Genomic DNA, 18,339 nt, shown 5'->3' with positions numbered 1-18,339 from the left:
ATGCTGATGAAAATAAGCTATGTGTGGCACAGCAGGTAAAGCCACCGCCTGCAGTGCCGGCATCCCATGTGGGCACCGGTTAGACTCCTGGCTGCTCCACTTCCAATCCAGCTCTCTGCTATGGCCTGGGAAAGCAGTAGAAGATGGCCCAAGAGCTTGGGCCCCTGCACCCATGTGGGAGACCCGGAGGAGGCGCCTGGCTCGGATCGGCACAGCTCTGGCCGTTGCAGCCATCTGGAGAGTGCACCAGCGGATGGAAGACCTCTCTCTGTCTCTCTTTCTCTGCCTCTCCTTATTTTTAAAAAAATAAGCTATGGAGTTCAGTATATGGTATATATGCCTATATCTCAAAATGTGTATGTCAAGAGCATATATTCATTTTATATGTAGTACTAAGTAACATTATAAGAGGAAATTAAATTGTTTCATAACTCTTCTATTTTTCAAGTAAAGGATAAAGATAATTTATTTTTTAAAAGACATTTATTTATTTGAAATTAGAAAGGGAGAAGACAAACACAGGTCTTCCATATGCTGGTTGACTCCTCAAATAGCCACAATAACTACAGCTGGGTTGGACTGAAGCCAGGAGCAGGCAATTCTATCTGTGTCTCCCATGTGGGTGTGGGGCCCAAAGCACGTGGACCATCTTCTGCTTTTCCAGGTCCTTTAGCAGGCAGCTGGATCAGAAGTAGAACAGACAAAACTTGAGCAGCAATCACTGAGATGCCAGTGTTATTAGTAGTGGCTTAACCTGCTGTACCACAATGCTGGCCCCCAGATCTTCGCTTTATAGTTTATTTATTTTTATTGAAATAAATGAAAGAGCCATCAGCACTGCTCTTCCTCAAACAGCACTCTGCCATACAGAGTAAGAAAAACTCCGTGCTTGGAAATCAAGAATTTTAATTTATTTATTTATTTGACAGGTAGAGTTACAGACAGTGAGAGTGAGAGAGTGAGAGAGTGAGAGAGAGAGAGAGAGAGAGAGAGAGACACAGAGAGAAAGGTCTTCCTCTAATTGGTTCACTCCCCAAATGGCCACAACAGCCAGAGCTACAACGATCCGAAGCCAGGAGCCAGGTGCTTCCTCCTGGTCTCCCATATGGGTGAAGGGGCCGAAGCATGTGGGCCATCCTCTACTGCCTTCCCAGGCCACAGCAGAGAGCTGGACTGGAAGAGGAGCAGTCGGGACTAGAACTGACATCCATATGGGATGCCAGCACCACAAGCGAAGGACTAACTTAATGTGCCATGGTGCTGGCCCCCCAGAAATTTTTTAAAGATTTTATTTATTTATTTATTTGAGAGGCAGAGTTACATACAAAGAGAGGGTCAATTCCCAAATGGCCGCCAACAGCCAGAGTTAGGCCAATCCAAAGCTAGGAGCTTCCCCTGGGTATCCCACATGGGTACAGGAACCTAAGCACTTGGACAACCTTCCACTGGATCAGAAGAAAAGCAGCAAAGACATGAGTGAGCGCCCATATGGGATGCCAGCACTCCAAGCAGAGGCTCAGCCTACTACACCACAGTGCCAGCCCCCACATGGTTTTAAATTAAGCATCCATTTGTCTGAAAATTAGAAATCTTTACATTGTACTGACATCTGAAGGGTTTCCTTTTCAATAAAAATAGGCAAGATGCAGTTTAGGTAGTAATCAGAAGCAAAATTATGACCTAGAATGCTTGTAGTATCTGAAATTAGAAGTTGAAACTAAAGATAAGCATCAAATCTTTTATATTAGGAAAAGTGAAAGAATAAATCCAACATAAAGAAGCAAACAAAATAAAATTCAGGGGCCGGTGCCATGGCTCAACAGGCTAATCCTCCGCCTGCAGCACCGGCATAGCGGGTTCTAGTGCCGGTCGGGGCACTGGATTCTGTCCCAGTTGCACCTTTTCCAGGCCAGCCCTCTGCTGTGGCCTGGGAGTGCAGTGGAGGATGGCCCAAGTGCTTGGGCCCTGCACCCCATGGGAGAACAGGAGAAGCACCTGGCTCCTGCCTTCGGATCAGCGCGGTGCGCCGGCCGCAGCGCGCTGGCTGTGGCGGCCATTGGAGGGTGAACCAACAGCAAAAGGAAGACCTTTCTCTGTCTCTTTCTCACTGTCCATTCTGCCTGTCAAAAAAAAAATAATAATAAAATAAAATAAAATTCAGAAGAGACAGATTCACAACTCAGGACAGAGTCTCAGCACCATCAGAGTTGACACCTGGAAAGTAGGAGTTCTGTCTCGGCCCCGCCTCCCTCAGCAACACAAGGCCTTGCCCTCTGACCCCTGCCTGCCTCCCACCCTTCCTGGCTATGACTGAGGGCCCACCTCACCCTCTCTCGGCCCCCCATGCGAGGCTATACTGCTAACCACTAATGGCATCTGCCGTAAAATTGTACTGCAGTTCTCATTAAATCATCTGTGTGATTCTGTTTCCCTGCCCTTTTCCGGCTGGTGAAAGCCATCAAGGCAGACATTTGTTCCCCGCACTACCCCGTACCCACGCCCCCATGCTTAGTACAGGATGAGTATCTGTGGGAACATGGGGTGAGGGGCAGGGAGATCCAGGCAAGAAGGTAGAAAGTAAGCCCCTGCCACCCAAGCAGGAGACCAAGATGCGTAGAAGATCTCTCTCCTTTACTTTGTGTGTGTGTGCATACCTATGTGTCACTCTGCCTGTCAAATTAAAAAAAGAAAATACATTAAAAAAAAAAAAAAAAGCCTTGAGTCCCTGCCTTCTCAAGTGGGAAACCCAGATTGAGTCCCAGGCTCCTGGCTCCAGCCTGGCCCGGGCCACATCTGTTGTGGGCTTTGGAGGAGTGAACCAGGGGCTGGCTGGCTCGCCCTGGCTTACTCGTTTGTTCGCTCTCTCTATCTGCTTATGCAATTTTAGGAATGACTAGAGAAGAAAATTAACCCATGATTTATTTAGCTGAAGTATTTAATAAGCAAAGCATAGTATCAATTCTTTCTTACCACCTAAAATGAGTCAAAATTTCCTCCCAATCAGCAGAATCACCTTTTACCTACTTTCCTATGACCTCCTATTTGACAGACAAAAAAATGATCAAACTCTTTGGGTCTTAAGCAATCTTTCTATTGCATTAAGTTAAGGTAAAAGTTTCCCTATTTACTCAGTGTTAAAGTACATCCCTAAACATCTTTCTGTCCTGATTTCGAAGTACTTTGGGGAATCTCTGTGCTATGTCATCTAAATTTATGTGGCAAGGCCTATTAACCAAAACAATCTATCTGAGGTCCACAATAAAGCCAGTCTTTCTACATTCATTACAAAAAAAAATGGAGAAAAGCCTCCAAGATTTTCAATTTCAATTTTTAAAAAAAGAAATTTTCGCCGGTGCCACGGCTCACTAGGCTAATCCTCCGCCTTGCGGCGCCGGCACACCAGGTTCTAGTCCCGGTCGGGGCGCCGGATTCTGTCCCGGTTGCCCCTCTTCCAGGCCAGCTCTCTGCTGTGGCCTGGGAGTACAGTGGAGGATGGCCCAAGTGCTTGGGCCCTGCACCCCATGGGAGACCAGGAGAAGCACCTGGCTCCTGCCATCGGATCAGCGCAGTGCGCTGGCTGCAGCGTGCCGGCTGTGGCGGCCATTGGAGGGTGAACCAACGGCAAAAGGAAGACCTTTCTCTCTGTCTCTCTCTCTGTCTACTCTGCCTGTCAAAAAAAATATATATTTTTTAAATTTTTCACCATGAAATTACTAAAATGATTACATTTTTACCTCACAATACCTTAAGAAATCTGTTAATACATACTAGCTACAAACCAGTGCAATGTAATGTAAATTAATGTAGAAATCACAAGTGGGATTAAAAACACTCTCATTAGGCAAAACAGCAATGGCCAAATTATGAACGATTTTGTACCTACAGTTAGTTTATATGATTTATTCAAGAGAATATACTAGTAATGGGTACAAAACCTTTAGTATGCAAAGAAGATAATGAAATACACATAGGAATATCCTATCAATAGGTCAAAATTAGAACCTCCAAATAACAGGTTTCACAATTTGATATTGAGAAGTCTATATAACAACAACAAAAAAATTCAAACACTTCTAAATTTTACAATCAAATGCCACAGCCAGCCACCATTTGCCAAGCACGCAGTGTGTGCCAGCCCTGTGGGTACTGCACCCAGAAAAACAGGGCAGAAGTATCAGGAAGCATGCTGGGAAAAGTGGCTGTTGTCATCCACAAAGGAAGCCATGATTGCCCCAACTGGGGAGTGACCAGGGGAAGGCAGAGCAGAGCAGAGACCCTCCACATGTGACTTGACTCAGAACCTGACGAACTTCCAGATGGATGGGAGGTGCAACTGATTATCACAAGGAACAGGAACAGAAAAGGATCACAAAATTCCAGAATCTCAATCGTGGAACTCAAAACGTGAAGCACCAGGAATGCAGAAGAAAAAAATGACACCAAGAATTACACATGGTATTTTTACTTATATCTTATTGGAGACCAAGTACTCAACCTTTAAAAAGCAGGGGGAAATGTCTGCATGCCCCCCTTCTGGGGCGACTACAACATATACATGGATTTAAAAACCCGTCTTGGCCACAGCAGTGCTCACCGGGAGCCGGGGTGCACAGACAAGCAGCCAGGAGTTAGCAGCCAAGGCTCCAGCTCTGCGGGTCCCTCCACTCTCCATCTGGCCACTGGAGAATCCCTACAGCAGAGGAACGGACTTCCTCCTGCCACAGTCAGAGCCTGGACTCCAACAGCAGTCTCAGGGGCAAAGTGGGAGCAGGGATTCCCGGGGCTGCTCTGGCTGCCTCAGGTCTGGCCTTGGTCTCCGACCTGCATGCTCTCAGAGTCTCCCACTGCACTCTTCACCTGCAGATCCAGGACTCCAACACTGCTCCCCCTTCCTGCCCCATGTCATCCTCTCTGAGTGAACAGGACAACGACTTCTCCCCTTGGCACATGCAGACATGGGGCTGGCTCGGAACCAGTTCTGGGTCTGGCTCTGGCCAAAATAATGCAGCCCTGCTCCTAGTGGAGAACAAGTTCCAGATCCCCAGGGGGTGGCTGGCAGGCCAGGGCTCAGGGATGCCAGCACCAGGACCTGGTGCTAGAGAGCAGCCGGCTGCTGAGCCTGGCAAGTGATCAGTGAGGAGAGGAGCCATCCATGGTACATGTGCAGTTCTGGCTGGGTCGTCTTCCCCGAGCACAGTGCTTTCTTCCAAAACACAACCTAAGAGGAAACTTTCCCCTCTCTGAGGGACACTTGGGTTATTCCCAGTGTGAGCTTGTAATACATGGTGTTGCAATGAGTATTATTTTACACAATAGAGCACATAATAACATCTGAACTGAAGATCATTTCAAACTACAAGCTACTACTACTTTGCCCATGGCTAGCCAAAGACAACCTTACTTTCAGTGTGACCAACGCTTTCTCCAGTGTGACCTCCAACATGAAATCTGACATTATTCAGAATTAGAAAACACATTTTGCTACATGCCTGTATTAGTAAATTTATAACTTTTAGCTCATTTTAAATAACCTTTCCATTGAGTCACAAAAACAATATAAATTCTCCTCCTTAAAATAACTTCGCTGAAAACACATACCAAAAATATGAAAAAGAGTACCACATAACCACTAAAATTAATCTGCAAAATCTGTAAGACTTTTTGCAGAGAGTACTCCGTGTCACTTCGGGAACAAAGGCAAGGTGGGCACTACGGTACAGTGGGCTAACCCACTGCTTTTAGGTGCCCACATCCCACTATCAGAGTGCCTAGGACAAAGTTCCACCTCTCTCTGCCAGTGTGTATCTTGGGAGGTGGCAGAAGCTGGCTCAAGCAGCTGGGTTCCTGCCACCCATAGGGGAGACCCAAATGGAGACCCTGGCTCCTGGTTTTGGCCTGGCTCATTCCTGGATGTTGCAGAGATTTGTAGAATGAACCGGCAGATGAAAAACAATCTGTAAGTGTGTGTGTGTGTGTGTGTGTGCATTTCAAATTCATTAACTGAAAACTTTTAAAAGCAAGGGAACTTAGGATGTGTATGCAGTACACTGCCATCTGCATGAAAAGAACAACACCTCTTGTTACACACTCTAGACAGTGAAAGGGAAACTGAAAGGAGTTTTGTAAAGAAGAGGGGGATGATGGCACAGGGAGATGGACATTTTCACTGTGTATCTTTTGTATTATTTCTCTATTTTTTTTCATCCCCTGAACTAAATCCATGTATGTGCCTGCTTGTCTGGCACAAACAATAAAAAATGCATTTTTCTGAGGTCAAAAGAAGGTAATGCAGAAGGATCACTCAATAGGAATGTATATCCTGGTATGAGAATACTGGACAATGAGTCCTACTGTTACTACCCCAGACTTTTTTTTTTTTTTGGGTAATTTAGAATTATAATAAGAGTCAGAATATAACATACAGATTGTTTAAAAAAAAAAGCATTGCTCAACTTTCATTTTTAGTAATATGACACTAAATACACTAAATAACACTACAACACTAAATATGACACTCTATATTCAAGCTGTTTTTCTTCAAATGCCTTTTCAAATGTCCTGAAAAGCACACTAGTGTTTTTAAAAAGGAAATTCCAAATCAGAACAGAAAAGGATGACCCCATTAAAAAAAAAAAAAAAAAAAAAAAAAAAAAAACTGAGAACAATCAATGGACAGTAACTGGTAATGAAAACATCCAGAAAAGACCAGGTTCTCTGAAGTACTGTAATACTTTACATGACACTTGCTTCCCCCATTTACAGTGATGTTTTTAAAGAACATGTAATTGATCAAGTTGGCACTGTGTTGGCTCCACTGTGCATTTAAATCCAAGCACTGTCATACACCTGGTAGAAGCTACTCATGTTACAGACACTGTACCCACAAATAATGATAATAAAAAAACTCAGAATTCAAAGTCTAGAAGAATACCTAGATATTATCTAGGCCCCCAAAGGACAGATTAGCTCATGGAGTTCCAAAGAAGTTATACAGTTAGTGGAAGAACCCTGCACTCCAGTCAGGGATTCTGACTTATAAACTACTCTATAAAACTCATCTTGAAAATATACCAAATACCCCTGTTATATTCCCTATTATAATTAAGATAGGAACTACCAGAAGTTCCTGAAAACCCACACAAAAATACTTAAATGTATAGCAATAACTCAGTTTTCTAAAACTCACCATCTTGAATGTATCTTTAAAAAAAAAAACTGACTCCAGAGTAAAAGAAGGTAAATTAGTATCATGGGAGATACTGAAAAAATATAAGCAACATTAAAAGAAAGCTATATGGCAATCTTGCATTCAAATTATCTATGTATATACACTGTAATGTTGTTATACTACAATGGGACTCTAGGTTGTGTCTTAGCAAAAAAAGTCTACTACAGTTATGAAGCAGAGGAGATGGAGGACAGGTTTTCACCATTACCCACAGTACCTTTTATAACACAAGTATGTGAACGTGTAATAAATCACCTTCAAGGTCCACTTTGAATAACCAAATGAACTTGGCTGTTGTTTATTATGACTAGGTGCAAATGAGAGATTAATCTGGAGAAAGGTATTGCAACTATTTTTCCTCAAACAAAAATGTGTGGACTCAGGTTGTGAGCTCTCAGAGATGTGTAACACAGATTCTACTGGAAAAACAGGGTTAGCAAAGGAGAGTAACGGGAGATGAATAAAATGACCGATTTGTTGTCCTAGGTTTTCCTGGCCAGGAGAATGGAGAATGGAAAAACTGAACCATGAAATCAAAAAGGCATCTGTCTTCCAGGTTTCTCTCTGCCAATGTCTTGAGAAAAATGTTTGAACTTTCCTGTTGGCTTTGTATGCAAATAGCTCCAGATGCAAAGTGAACCACATCTAAGTTACTCGGTTCAACATCTGCTGGTCCAATTCCCATTATTCCTTCTAAAGGGGAGGCTTGTGACAGTTTAGTTTGCCCTCTCTATAAGCTGTTTTGAAGGAGCTAATTTGGATTAAAGTATCTATCTGGACCACTTGTTTTCCCCTTTGATGGTCAATGCATTCTAATGCGGTCTGTGTCCTACTACAAGGAACTAAAAAACATATTGGAAAGGACAGTATTCAAGGTTTGGCCTCCCACCTCGCCTTCTAGACAATTTATATTTATCCAGCTAAAAGTAAAACGGGAACAGTCATGTGCCTGTAAAACGGCACCACCCACATCGTACACAATGGCAAGATGACAACACTCTCCGACCCAATATTCTTCTCATGCAATTGCTATCTAACATTTGAAGCTAAAGTTACTGAGCCAAGTGTTTGCCAACATTAACAGTCCAACTCGCCCAACACCCTGTCTTCCAAGATAACTGCTCTCATGTAGTAACGCTGAAAATGGAATAGTGCCCAATGCCCTTTGTGTCTGATATACAGTACACCTGGTGCCCCACACACAGCACGATTTCTAACGTAGGATAAGCCAGTCAATGAGTGAAAGAACAAGCCCAAAGCATTAATTTCAACAAATTCCACAGATTCTGAAGCACTGGGTTGCCGTAATTAGAAAGCATACCCCACGAAGTATACTGATGCCAAACTAAAACTAACACTGCTTAGAACTCGCAGGGTCAGCAGTGCCTCTGTCCACATACGGCAAGGAAAGGCCTTGCTCTGACGGAAAGGGAAGCAATCAGAATCTGTCTATACCATTATCTATACACATGCATATGTACACCTGTATTCTGATCATCTGTTACACACTTATATTTATAAGCACATATATCCACGTGTGTATGGGAAGACAGATGTCCAATTTTGACAAGTCTCTGCTAAGTATCCAAAGAGTAGAACACTGCCAGTCTTAAATATTTGTGATTAACTGTAAGATCATTTAAAAATTTTTTGACCAAAATTTTTTTCTTTTTTTTTATTTAGTAAATATAAATTTCCAAAGTACAGTTTATGGGTTACATTGGCTTCTGCCCCCCATAATTTCCCTCCCACTCACACCCCTCCCATCTCCCACTCCCTCTCCCATTCCATTCACATCAAGATTCATTTTCAATTATCTTTAATACAGAAGATCAATTCAGTACATATTAAGTAAAGATTTCATCAGTTTGCACCCACACAGAAACACAAAGTGTAAAAATACTGTTTGAGTACTAGTTATAGCATTACTTCACATTGGACAACACAATAAGGACAGATCCCACATGAGAAGTAAGTACACAGTGACTCCTGTTGTCGACTTAACAATTTGACACTCTTGTTTATGGCGTCAGTAATCTCCCTAGGCTCTAGTCATGAGTTGCCAAGGCTATGGAAGCCTTTTGGGTTCGCCGACTTTGATCTTATTCCGACAGGGTCATAGTCAAAGTGGAAGTTCTCTCCTCCTTCTTTGATGGCCCCGTACTTTCCACTGGGATCTCACTCACAGAGATCATTCATTTAGGTCTTCTCCCCCCCACCCCAAGAGTGTCTTGGCTTTCCATGCCTAAAATACTCTCAAGGGCTCTTCAGCCAGATCTGAATGCCTTAAGGGCTGATTCTGAGGCCAGAGTGCTATTTAGGATATCTGCCATTCTATGAGTCTGCTGTGTATCCCGCTTCCCATGTTGGATCGTTCGCTCCCTTTTTGATTCTATCAGTTAGTATTAGCAGATGCTAGTCTTGTTTGTGTGATCCCTTTGACTCTTAGACCTATCAGTGTGAGCAATTGTGAACTGAAATTGATCACTTGAACTAGTGAGATGGCATTGGTACATGCCACCTTGATCAGATTGTATTGGAATCCCCTGGCACGTTTCTAACTCCACCATTTGGGACAAGTCCGATTGAGCATGTCCCAAATTGTACATCTCCTCCCTCTCTTATTCCCACTCTTATATTTAACAGGGATCACTTTTCAGTTAAATTTAAACACCTAAGAATAATTGTGTGTTAATCACAGAGTTCAACCAATAGTACTAGAACAAAAAAAAAAATACTAAAAGGGATAAAGTATTACATTGTACATCAACAGTCAGGACAAGAGCTGATCAAGTCACTGTTTCTCATAGTGTCCATTTCACTTCAACAGGTTTGCCCTTTGGAGCTCAGTTAGTTGTCGCCGATCAGGGAGAATATATCATATTTGTCCCTTTGGGACTGGCTTAGTTCACTCAGCATGATGTTTTCCAGATTCCTCCATCTTGTTGCGAATGACCAGGTTTCATTGTTTTTGACTGCTGTATAGTATTCTATAGAGTACATGTCCCATAATTTCTTTATCCAGTCTACTGTTGATGGGCATTTGGGTTGGTTCCAGGTCTTAGCTATTGTGAATTGAGCTGCAATAAACATTAAGGTGCAGACAGCTTTTTTGTTTGCCAATTTCATTTCCTTTGGGTAAATTGCAAGGAGTGGGATGGCTGGGTTGAATGGTAGGGTTATATTCAGGTTTCTGAGGAATCTCCAGACTGACTTCCATAGTGGCTTAACCAGTTTGCATTCCTACCAACAGTGGGTTAGTGTCCCTTTTTCCCCACATCCTCTCCAGCATCAATTGTTGGTAGATTTCTGAATGTGAGCCATTCTAACCAGGGTGAGACCAAAAATTTTTATTTATTTTTTCTAAATAATACACTGCTATGAGTAGCCAACTCAAGGACTTCCTTTAAGTATGTGCTATGTAATATTTGGAATTTTTCCTTTAGAAAAATATTTAGAAAAATAAGAGGAAAAGGGGAGGTAAGAACAACTGGATATCACCTTTATTGCATCTAGACCCAGAACACAGGGAATTAAATTTCAGCCCACCCAGTCTACTGTTCCCGGCCGGCATAGAGCTGGACCAGGGAAGGGAAGAAGTGACTAGCAAAATACTCCTCCTCCCTTTGGAGAATGTCTGCGTTCTCCTGTGCATCATTATTTCCAGGTCCCAGGTCAGAACTGAGAAGGAAGGGGAAAGTTCACTGAGCCTGCGAGGAAGCAGCCCTTCTCTGAAATTTCCAAGATCAGTGTGTTTCTGAAGGAAGTTTATCTTTGCCTACTCCTACTACTCCTAACGTACGACTTAACGATGATTATCCTCAAAGAATTAAAACTCAGCAAAAAGAGTTGATGGAAAGTGAATGTGTTCCCCCTGACCAAGCACTGTTTACTAATGAGGCACAGTGTCTGGTTAGGCTTAAAACCTTCAAAGCTTAGACAGGAGCAGATATGGCAAGAGGCCTGCCGACCACTGAGGGCTACAAAGACAACATAGACACTTGTGTTTACAGCAGCCTGAGAGGGAGGCAACTCAAGTGGCTCCCAAAAGGTGAAGAGCTAACAAAATGGGGTCAACGAGCACGTGGGCTATCAGTACGGTTCAACAAGGAAGGAAAACCTGACACACACAACAAGGATGAATGCTGAGAACATGATCCTCAAAGAAATAAGCTGCTCACAGAAACACAGACACCCTAGGAGTCTACTTAGGTGAGGCATCTAGAAGACAGAAAGTCCTTGAGACAGAAATTTACCAGATGGTGGCTGCGGACCACGGAGAGGATAAAATGCTGGGCTGCTGTGGATGGGTATAGAGCTTCCGCCTTCTAAGACACTCAGGCAACACTGAATTACACACTGGAAAATGCCAAGATGGTAAGGTTTATGTTGCACGTCTTTTGCCCCAGCTTTTTTTTAAAAAACAAAAGATCACAAGCCAAGTGGGGCCAAAATGAAACAGCAGGGGTTAATGAGACACATAACAAACTCAGCTCCAGCTCTGCACCTTTGCAAATAAAAATAAGACCCAAGGAAACAGGTGGGTGGTGGGCTAAGGCCCAGCCCCTGGAACAATGGCAAAAAGCATGGGAACAAACATGTTCCAACACACCACACAGCTTGGCTCCTGGGCTTGCAACAGAACACCCATGGACAGCACCGTGACAGGGTAGGCCACGACACAAGGGGGGAATATACATCAATCTCAACAATTCTTCTCTTGCACAGCCCTCCTCTCTTCGTCAGAGAGTAATTACTTCCATGCTTACGGTGAGTTGAGGCAGTAGAAGAGGAGACTGTTAACTCCACATTCATTCCTCACTGCCATACTCTTATTCCCAGGATCATGGAGATGTCCAGACACATCTTGCAGGTTAGATGCCACGCCCTAATGGGATATGGCAGACAGGGTACAGTCAATGTGAGGAGCCAACCTGCACAGCTCACTTACTCTGACTGGCAGTTCACTCATCTCGGCAGCAGCAGCACAGCTTCCAAGCCAGAATCTTCAAGGGGCTCACCATGTAAATGATGCCGACGTGCCGACGTACAGAGATGCACGGGCAGAACCGCAAGCTACAAACAAGCACTTTGAGAGACACACGAGGCATCCCAGGCCAGTACGAAAACATCTCCATCCCAGCTCCAGTGCGGAAGCTGTGTGACCACTGTGCACTCCAGCCGAACATCATCTTCACAAAATGCCCGTTCTCACCCCAACGATGAAGGTGGCTATGTGCCCCCCGAAACACTTTAAAAACCTAAACCAAATGTTTCTGAAGTACTGCCTCGGGTTTTAAGCTGTGGTGAAACTTGGATACAACTCATCTTTAAAAAAAGATTGTCCATATACATTGTAGACCAGTGAGCTAGAGGTGGAGGAAAAAAAAATCAAAGGAGAAAATAGTCTTACACTGAAAAGGATCTGCCGTAGACCTCTCAAAAGTTCCTGCCTCCAGTGGTCTGGAGTGTGGAGATGATGAAATTGTTTTGCTCACTGGATTGTTCCGTCACTCGCACCTCAACAACGTCCGGCTCCCAAACCTGAACAGCCAGAGGGAGGTATGCCGTTTAACACAGGACAAGGTCGTGAGTCCAGAGGGAGCTCTTCTGATCTGGTTCAATTAAGCGAATGCTGATAGGGGAAGGAGGGAGGGAGGGAGTGAGAGTGTGAGTGTGAGTGTGTGTGTATGTGTATGTGTGTGTGTGTGTGTGTGTGTGTACACGAGAAAGTTAATGCTCTCATTCTTATTTGGCCATGCTTGGAGGATATGACCTTCAAGTACCCAGACATGCGCAGATGTCACACACAATGCTCACTCCTGAACAAGAGGAATTGGATAATCTGCCCACAATAGCCAAGTCTTCAGCGCACTGCCACGATTTATTAGATGGATTTGGTTCCTGCTTTCACACAAAGTTTTTTATTTTTTTTTAAAGTGCAATTTGGCTTCCACTTCCAATCTACTGAAACCATTCCTCAAAAGCCACTGCTGACCATCTGGGGATTTTTCCCCAGCTTCCGATCTCAATGACCTCCCTATGGCTCGGACACCAGTGACCGCAGCATCTTGGAAATTTTCTGCTTCTCATTCCAGCATTGCAGAAGCAAGCCCTCTGCCCCTTGCAGACTTGTATCTGGATTCCTCCTGAGCCCTCACTGTGGACATGGAAGTCAATCTGCTGTCCACACAACGCTTCTCCTGGTGACCAACTACTATTGTAGCTGCCATTACCAACGGGAATGCTCCCAGACCAGCTGCAGTCCGGGCTGCTCTGCTGAATTCCAGCCACCTAAAAACCACGTGGCTAAAATAAGTTCACTACAGTCCCCTGCTGTCCCAAAGCAACTTCCAGTCTTTCTGAACCAGGGCGTGACACCTCACCCATCCATGCTGACTCCTCCTTCACTCATATCAACACTTTTTTGAAAGCAACTGATCTACTGAGAAAGCAGCCATTTGAGGAATGAAGCAGTAGATAAATAAATATAAATAAATAAGCAATAAATAAATATTTATTTATTTGAAAGTCAGAGTTACACACAAAGAGAGGAGAGGCAGACAGAGAGAGAGGTCTTCCGTCCGATGGTTCACTCCCCAGATGGCCACAACAGCCGGAACTGCACCAATGCGAAGCCAGGAGCTTCTTCCGGGTCTCCCACGTGGGTGCAGCAGCCCAAGCACTTGGGCCATCTTCTACTGCTTTCCCAGGCCACAGCAGAGAGCTGGGCTGGAAGAGGAGCAACCGCGACTGGAACTGGCACCCATTTGGGATGCCGGCGCTTCAGGCCAGGGCGTTAACCTGCTGTGCCACAGTGCCAGCCCCCAAAAAATCTTCTTGAACTATCATTGTCATCATCCATGCAAGAGGAAGCAGTGGTCAAACTGCCCACCTTACAAGAAACAAGCACGTGACAGCCACTAAACCTCCTAAGCCATTAGGAGGAGACAAACGTCACTTACTATTCCCACTCTCCCTGTCTGTTCCCTCTGCCATGCTAATCCATTCATCCAGCTACTGATTCACTTCCATTTATTTTTTCCTTAATTATTCATTCTCCTGGTGTGCACTGAGGGCCAACTACGAACCAGACACTAAGCTTCGAAGATACGGAAGTGGGGGTGGGGAGACTGTGACACAATGGTGAAGAAGCCAGTTGGGATGCCTGCATCCCATCCTGGAAGGCCTGGTTTGAGTCTCAACTCTGTCTCTGATTGAGTTTTTGCTAATGTGCACCCTTGGAGGTAGCAGATGAAAGCTCAAATACTTGGCTCCCGGCCATCCTTGTGGGAGATCAAGTTTGAGTCCTGGGCTCCTGACTTTGGTCTGGCACAGTTTATGCTATTGCTGGAATTTAGGGAGTGAACCAGTTAATGAAGACATCTCTCTCTGTCTCACACACACACACACACATGCGCAATGCAGACATAGGACACACATAGTGCCCAATCCCCCGAAACATAGATGGACACGGAAGTCAACAGATACATGAAGAGTAAAGATGTGAGAAACCTTACTGGGAAGATGTCTCAGAAAAAAAAAAACAGTAAAGCAGTCAGCAACACATTAAAAAAACCTAAGTAAGTGTGGTGAAGTAGCGGCAGAGAGGGACAACAGGAATGCGGACAATTGCAGGCAAAAGAAACCACACACACACACACACGCCTCCACCCAGGCCATCCCTCCCTTGCGTTCATACATTTTTTCCTTCCCTTCAAAATCTTTCCCCCACTGTCCCATATCTGCCTGCTGAAATCATGTGCAATCCTCCTAGTCCGGATCAACAGTACACACCGGCTTCAAGGACAGTACTTGACTCATACCAGGCAGGAAATAAATGTTTGCCAAATGAACAGATGACAAAATTGCCACTGTCCCCAAGTAACAAAGCTCTCTGTATTCCAGACGTGCGTGCACCTGCCCCATCTACTCCTGAAGTGAAGGACTCATCTGTGTTCTCTGTAGCCTAATAAATAATAAACACTCAGTAAGTATGAGTTGAAGAACCAACTAACAACCCAGGACTAGGCCAAGCTGTTACAAGCTGCTACAGCTTCCAGCTTCGGCTCCCAACTACATGATGATTACGCAGAGAAGTCTAGAAAGTTCAAAAATTTCTATAGATAGGAACTACACTAATAACAAACATCAAGTTCCAAATAACATAACTTAATTTTTATTTAATTTCTTAGTTACTTAATTTTAATGTGGAATACTTTTGCATGATTCCAATATTTAAAAACTTGTAAATCTAAATACTGGTGAAGATGATAAATTATTTTTACAATACAAAAAAAGCAGACTTCAATTAATGAACTGAACAATCAACTAGAATCATTTCTCACCCCACTTCCCTAAAACTAAGATAAATTAGAAAGCATAAATGGTACTTTAATTTCATTTGGCATTTATGGTATCATTCTTAGTCAATCCCCAAGCCTCTTCGCAAAATGGACTGTGCAACTCATAATATGTTATTAAAAGATAAAACTAAAGAGTAAACCTGGGTCATTCCACTTTTCAGGTCAGAGAAGATCAAGTGACAAAGTGAGAAAGACTTTCAAAAAAAAGGACAAAGTTGTTGAAGGGGAAAACTCCCCATTACTGCTCCCCAATACCTGTGGGAAAGGCAGCCCACGGGATGGCAGGGGACGTCGCCTGAGCTTCACCATGGCCATCATCAAATGTCTCCGCAGCCTAGAACACAAAGACGAAACTGTTTTAGATGCTCTGTGAAGCCGGGATGCCATCAGAAACAAGCAGGTGGCCCAGGCTAGGAGCCTACATTCCAGAGCACACCACACACTCAGATCCCTGCTCAACACCCAGCTGCTTCTCAGTCTTCACTGCCACCACCCCCGCCACTGTCTACCACTCCCAGTGTGCCTGCCCACTCCTGGGAAGATGTTCTTTCCTAGGTGGGCATTTGGTCAAGGCTAACAGGCCAGCTGGGGCTCCCGTATTCCACAGTGCAGTCCTGGGTTTAAGGTGGGCTCTGTTCCTCCCTCTGGCTTCCTGCGAACGCACACCCTGGGAGGTTCAGGCAGCTGGGCTTCCGCTACCCATGTGGGAGACTCAGATTGCTTCCAGCTCCAGCTTCAACCTGGTCTAGTCTTGTCCACTGTAAGAACTTGGAAAGTGAACCAGCAGCTAGGAGGGTGCCTGTGTGCGCACACACACTCACTCTGTCTCATAAATGTTTTATATTCCTTCCTTATTCACATAAATCTGAATCTGTAAATGAATTATTTACTTTATATACGTGTAATTACATTTCTACATGTGAACTTTAGAACTAAGTATTCTAACTTAATTCGCCACAACAATTCCCATTTATGTATGAAAAAATATTTTCTTGAAAACCTAGGTATCAGGTATGGGTTTATGGTGTAACAGTTATGATGACATTGGAATGCCCAGCTCCAATATCAGAGTCCCTGGGGTTAAGTTCCCTGGATTCCACTTTCAATTCCAGCTTCTTGATAACACAGACCCTGGGAGTCAGCAGGTGATGGCTCAAATGTTAATGTCCCTGCCATCCACATAAGAGACCCACATTGAGTTCTGGGCTCCTGGATTTGGCCTGACTCAGTCCTTGCTACCATAGGCATTTGGGGACTGAACTAGCAGACGGAAAATCTCTCGTTCTCTCTCTGTTTTTCAAATAAATAAAAATAGGTAATTTTTTTAGATCTAGAGACTAAATCTTTTTCATTAGTATCAGACCTAATAATACATTAATCTAAAGAAACATGATTCATCTCTCATCTTCTTGAATAACCTACTAGCTGGATTTACTAACACTCAACACCGCTAAAGCGGACATTTTCGGGTCACAGGTCCTTTTGATTGGGGACAATTACTGAATGCTGAGTTTATAGGTAAGAAGGCAGAAATTTCCAACTCTTGAGTGTGCAGGTCACAGTCAAAAGATGATTGACAATGAGAGCCAGGGTTCCATGTGGATTCTGTGTTGCACTGTTAGCTAAGAAATCAAACAGAACAGCGTGCCAAGGTGTGAAGTGACCTGGGGTACAATGGCAGCTGCACTGACTCTGAAACAAGGACACAGTGCTCCCAAACTCCTACAGCAGAATGTGCAAAGAAACTTCGTGAGCACAGTGATACCACAGTGCTTGTGAACACTGCGCGCACGGACTACGAAAAGGCCTAGAGTCACAAAGCCTGACGCGCGGGTGCAGCTGTCACTGACGAGCACCACACACACTACTCCCTTTTTCTGTGTAACACGTCGGGCATGGCTTAAACAAAGGAGATGACGCTAGACTGTAACTTTCGAATAGCTGACTATTCCCAAATAACAAGCCAGACCAGATGATGTCAGAAGCATATATTTTCCCAAGAATGGAAGAAATTTTAAAAATTTTAAATGTCACATTTCAGCAACATAAGGAAGATTTAATAACCCAAAAAAACTCAGTATTTTTTTAAAGGCAGGCACTATGCAAATGTGCTAAATAAGCTTCAGATCTAGCACAGAGTACATTCACATTCTAAACACTTTCCTACTGCTAGGTATTATTAAAGATTGCCAAAAAGGGGTCCTAACCTAAACAATCCTTATCTAAAAACAAGTCACACCATTCTTTCATGAAATTCACAGCACTGAGTATAGATTTTAAGATCTTATTTATCCTATTAAGGTCATTAATTACATTCCCTAATTTTTATAATTCCTTTTTTTTTAACCAAACCCAAATTCACTGAAAGTCATACGTAAAAATTAAATAAAAAAGAAAAAAAAATCAGCGAGCTCACTTAATGGTAGCGCCAAGCCCTGAGCCTCGGCATCCTGACTCCTAATCCAGAGATTTTCCTGCAAGACTATACTGGCTCCATAAAAATAACTGGGTTATAAAATATTTCAATAAAATGAACACACATTGAAAAGGATTAAGGGAAAGACAGTGCCGCTTCTGCTAACAATTTCCACTTACAAAGTCTCCAACCCAAACCTGGGAGAATAGTTTAACAACGCAAACACACTAATTAGGTTTCCACGCTGCTATGTACCCAGTATACTAAATCAACTCATTACAGGTGTAAACATGCAAATATGTGACAGGATCCTTAATACACGGGCCTCA

The 18,339-nt window shown here is 43.7% G+C and overlaps 1 protein-coding gene across 32 annotated transcripts in view; it reads right to left on the bottom strand.

Moving 5' to 3' along the window:
• CCDC91 (coiled-coil domain containing 91) overlaps positions 1-18,339 on the bottom strand; it is a 348,878-nt gene that overhangs the window by 261,972 nt on the left and 68,567 nt on the right. For 31 of the 32 annotated variants that reach the window (XM_051850358.3, XM_070049592.2, XM_089304790.1 and 28 more), the window contains one exon: positions 15,850-15,928. The exons of the other annotated variant lie outside the window; for it this stretch is intronic. In XM_051850358.3, the coding sequence (XP_051706318.1) occupies positions 15,850-15,928 (79 nt within the window). The remainder of the gene's footprint in view (positions 1-15,849; positions 15,929-18,339) is intronic. 32 annotated transcript variants of the gene reach the window in all.

This window comes from Oryctolagus cuniculus, chromosome 9 (genome assembly GCF_051225735.1).
Source record: "Oryctolagus cuniculus isolate XC-2025 breed Fujian yellow rabbit chromosome 9, ASM5122573v1, whole genome shotgun sequence".
NCBI lineage: Eukaryota > Metazoa > Chordata > Mammalia > Lagomorpha > Leporidae > Oryctolagus > Oryctolagus cuniculus.
Note: the sequence above shows the minus strand (reverse complement) of the source record. Positions and strands in the feature narration are given on the sequence as shown.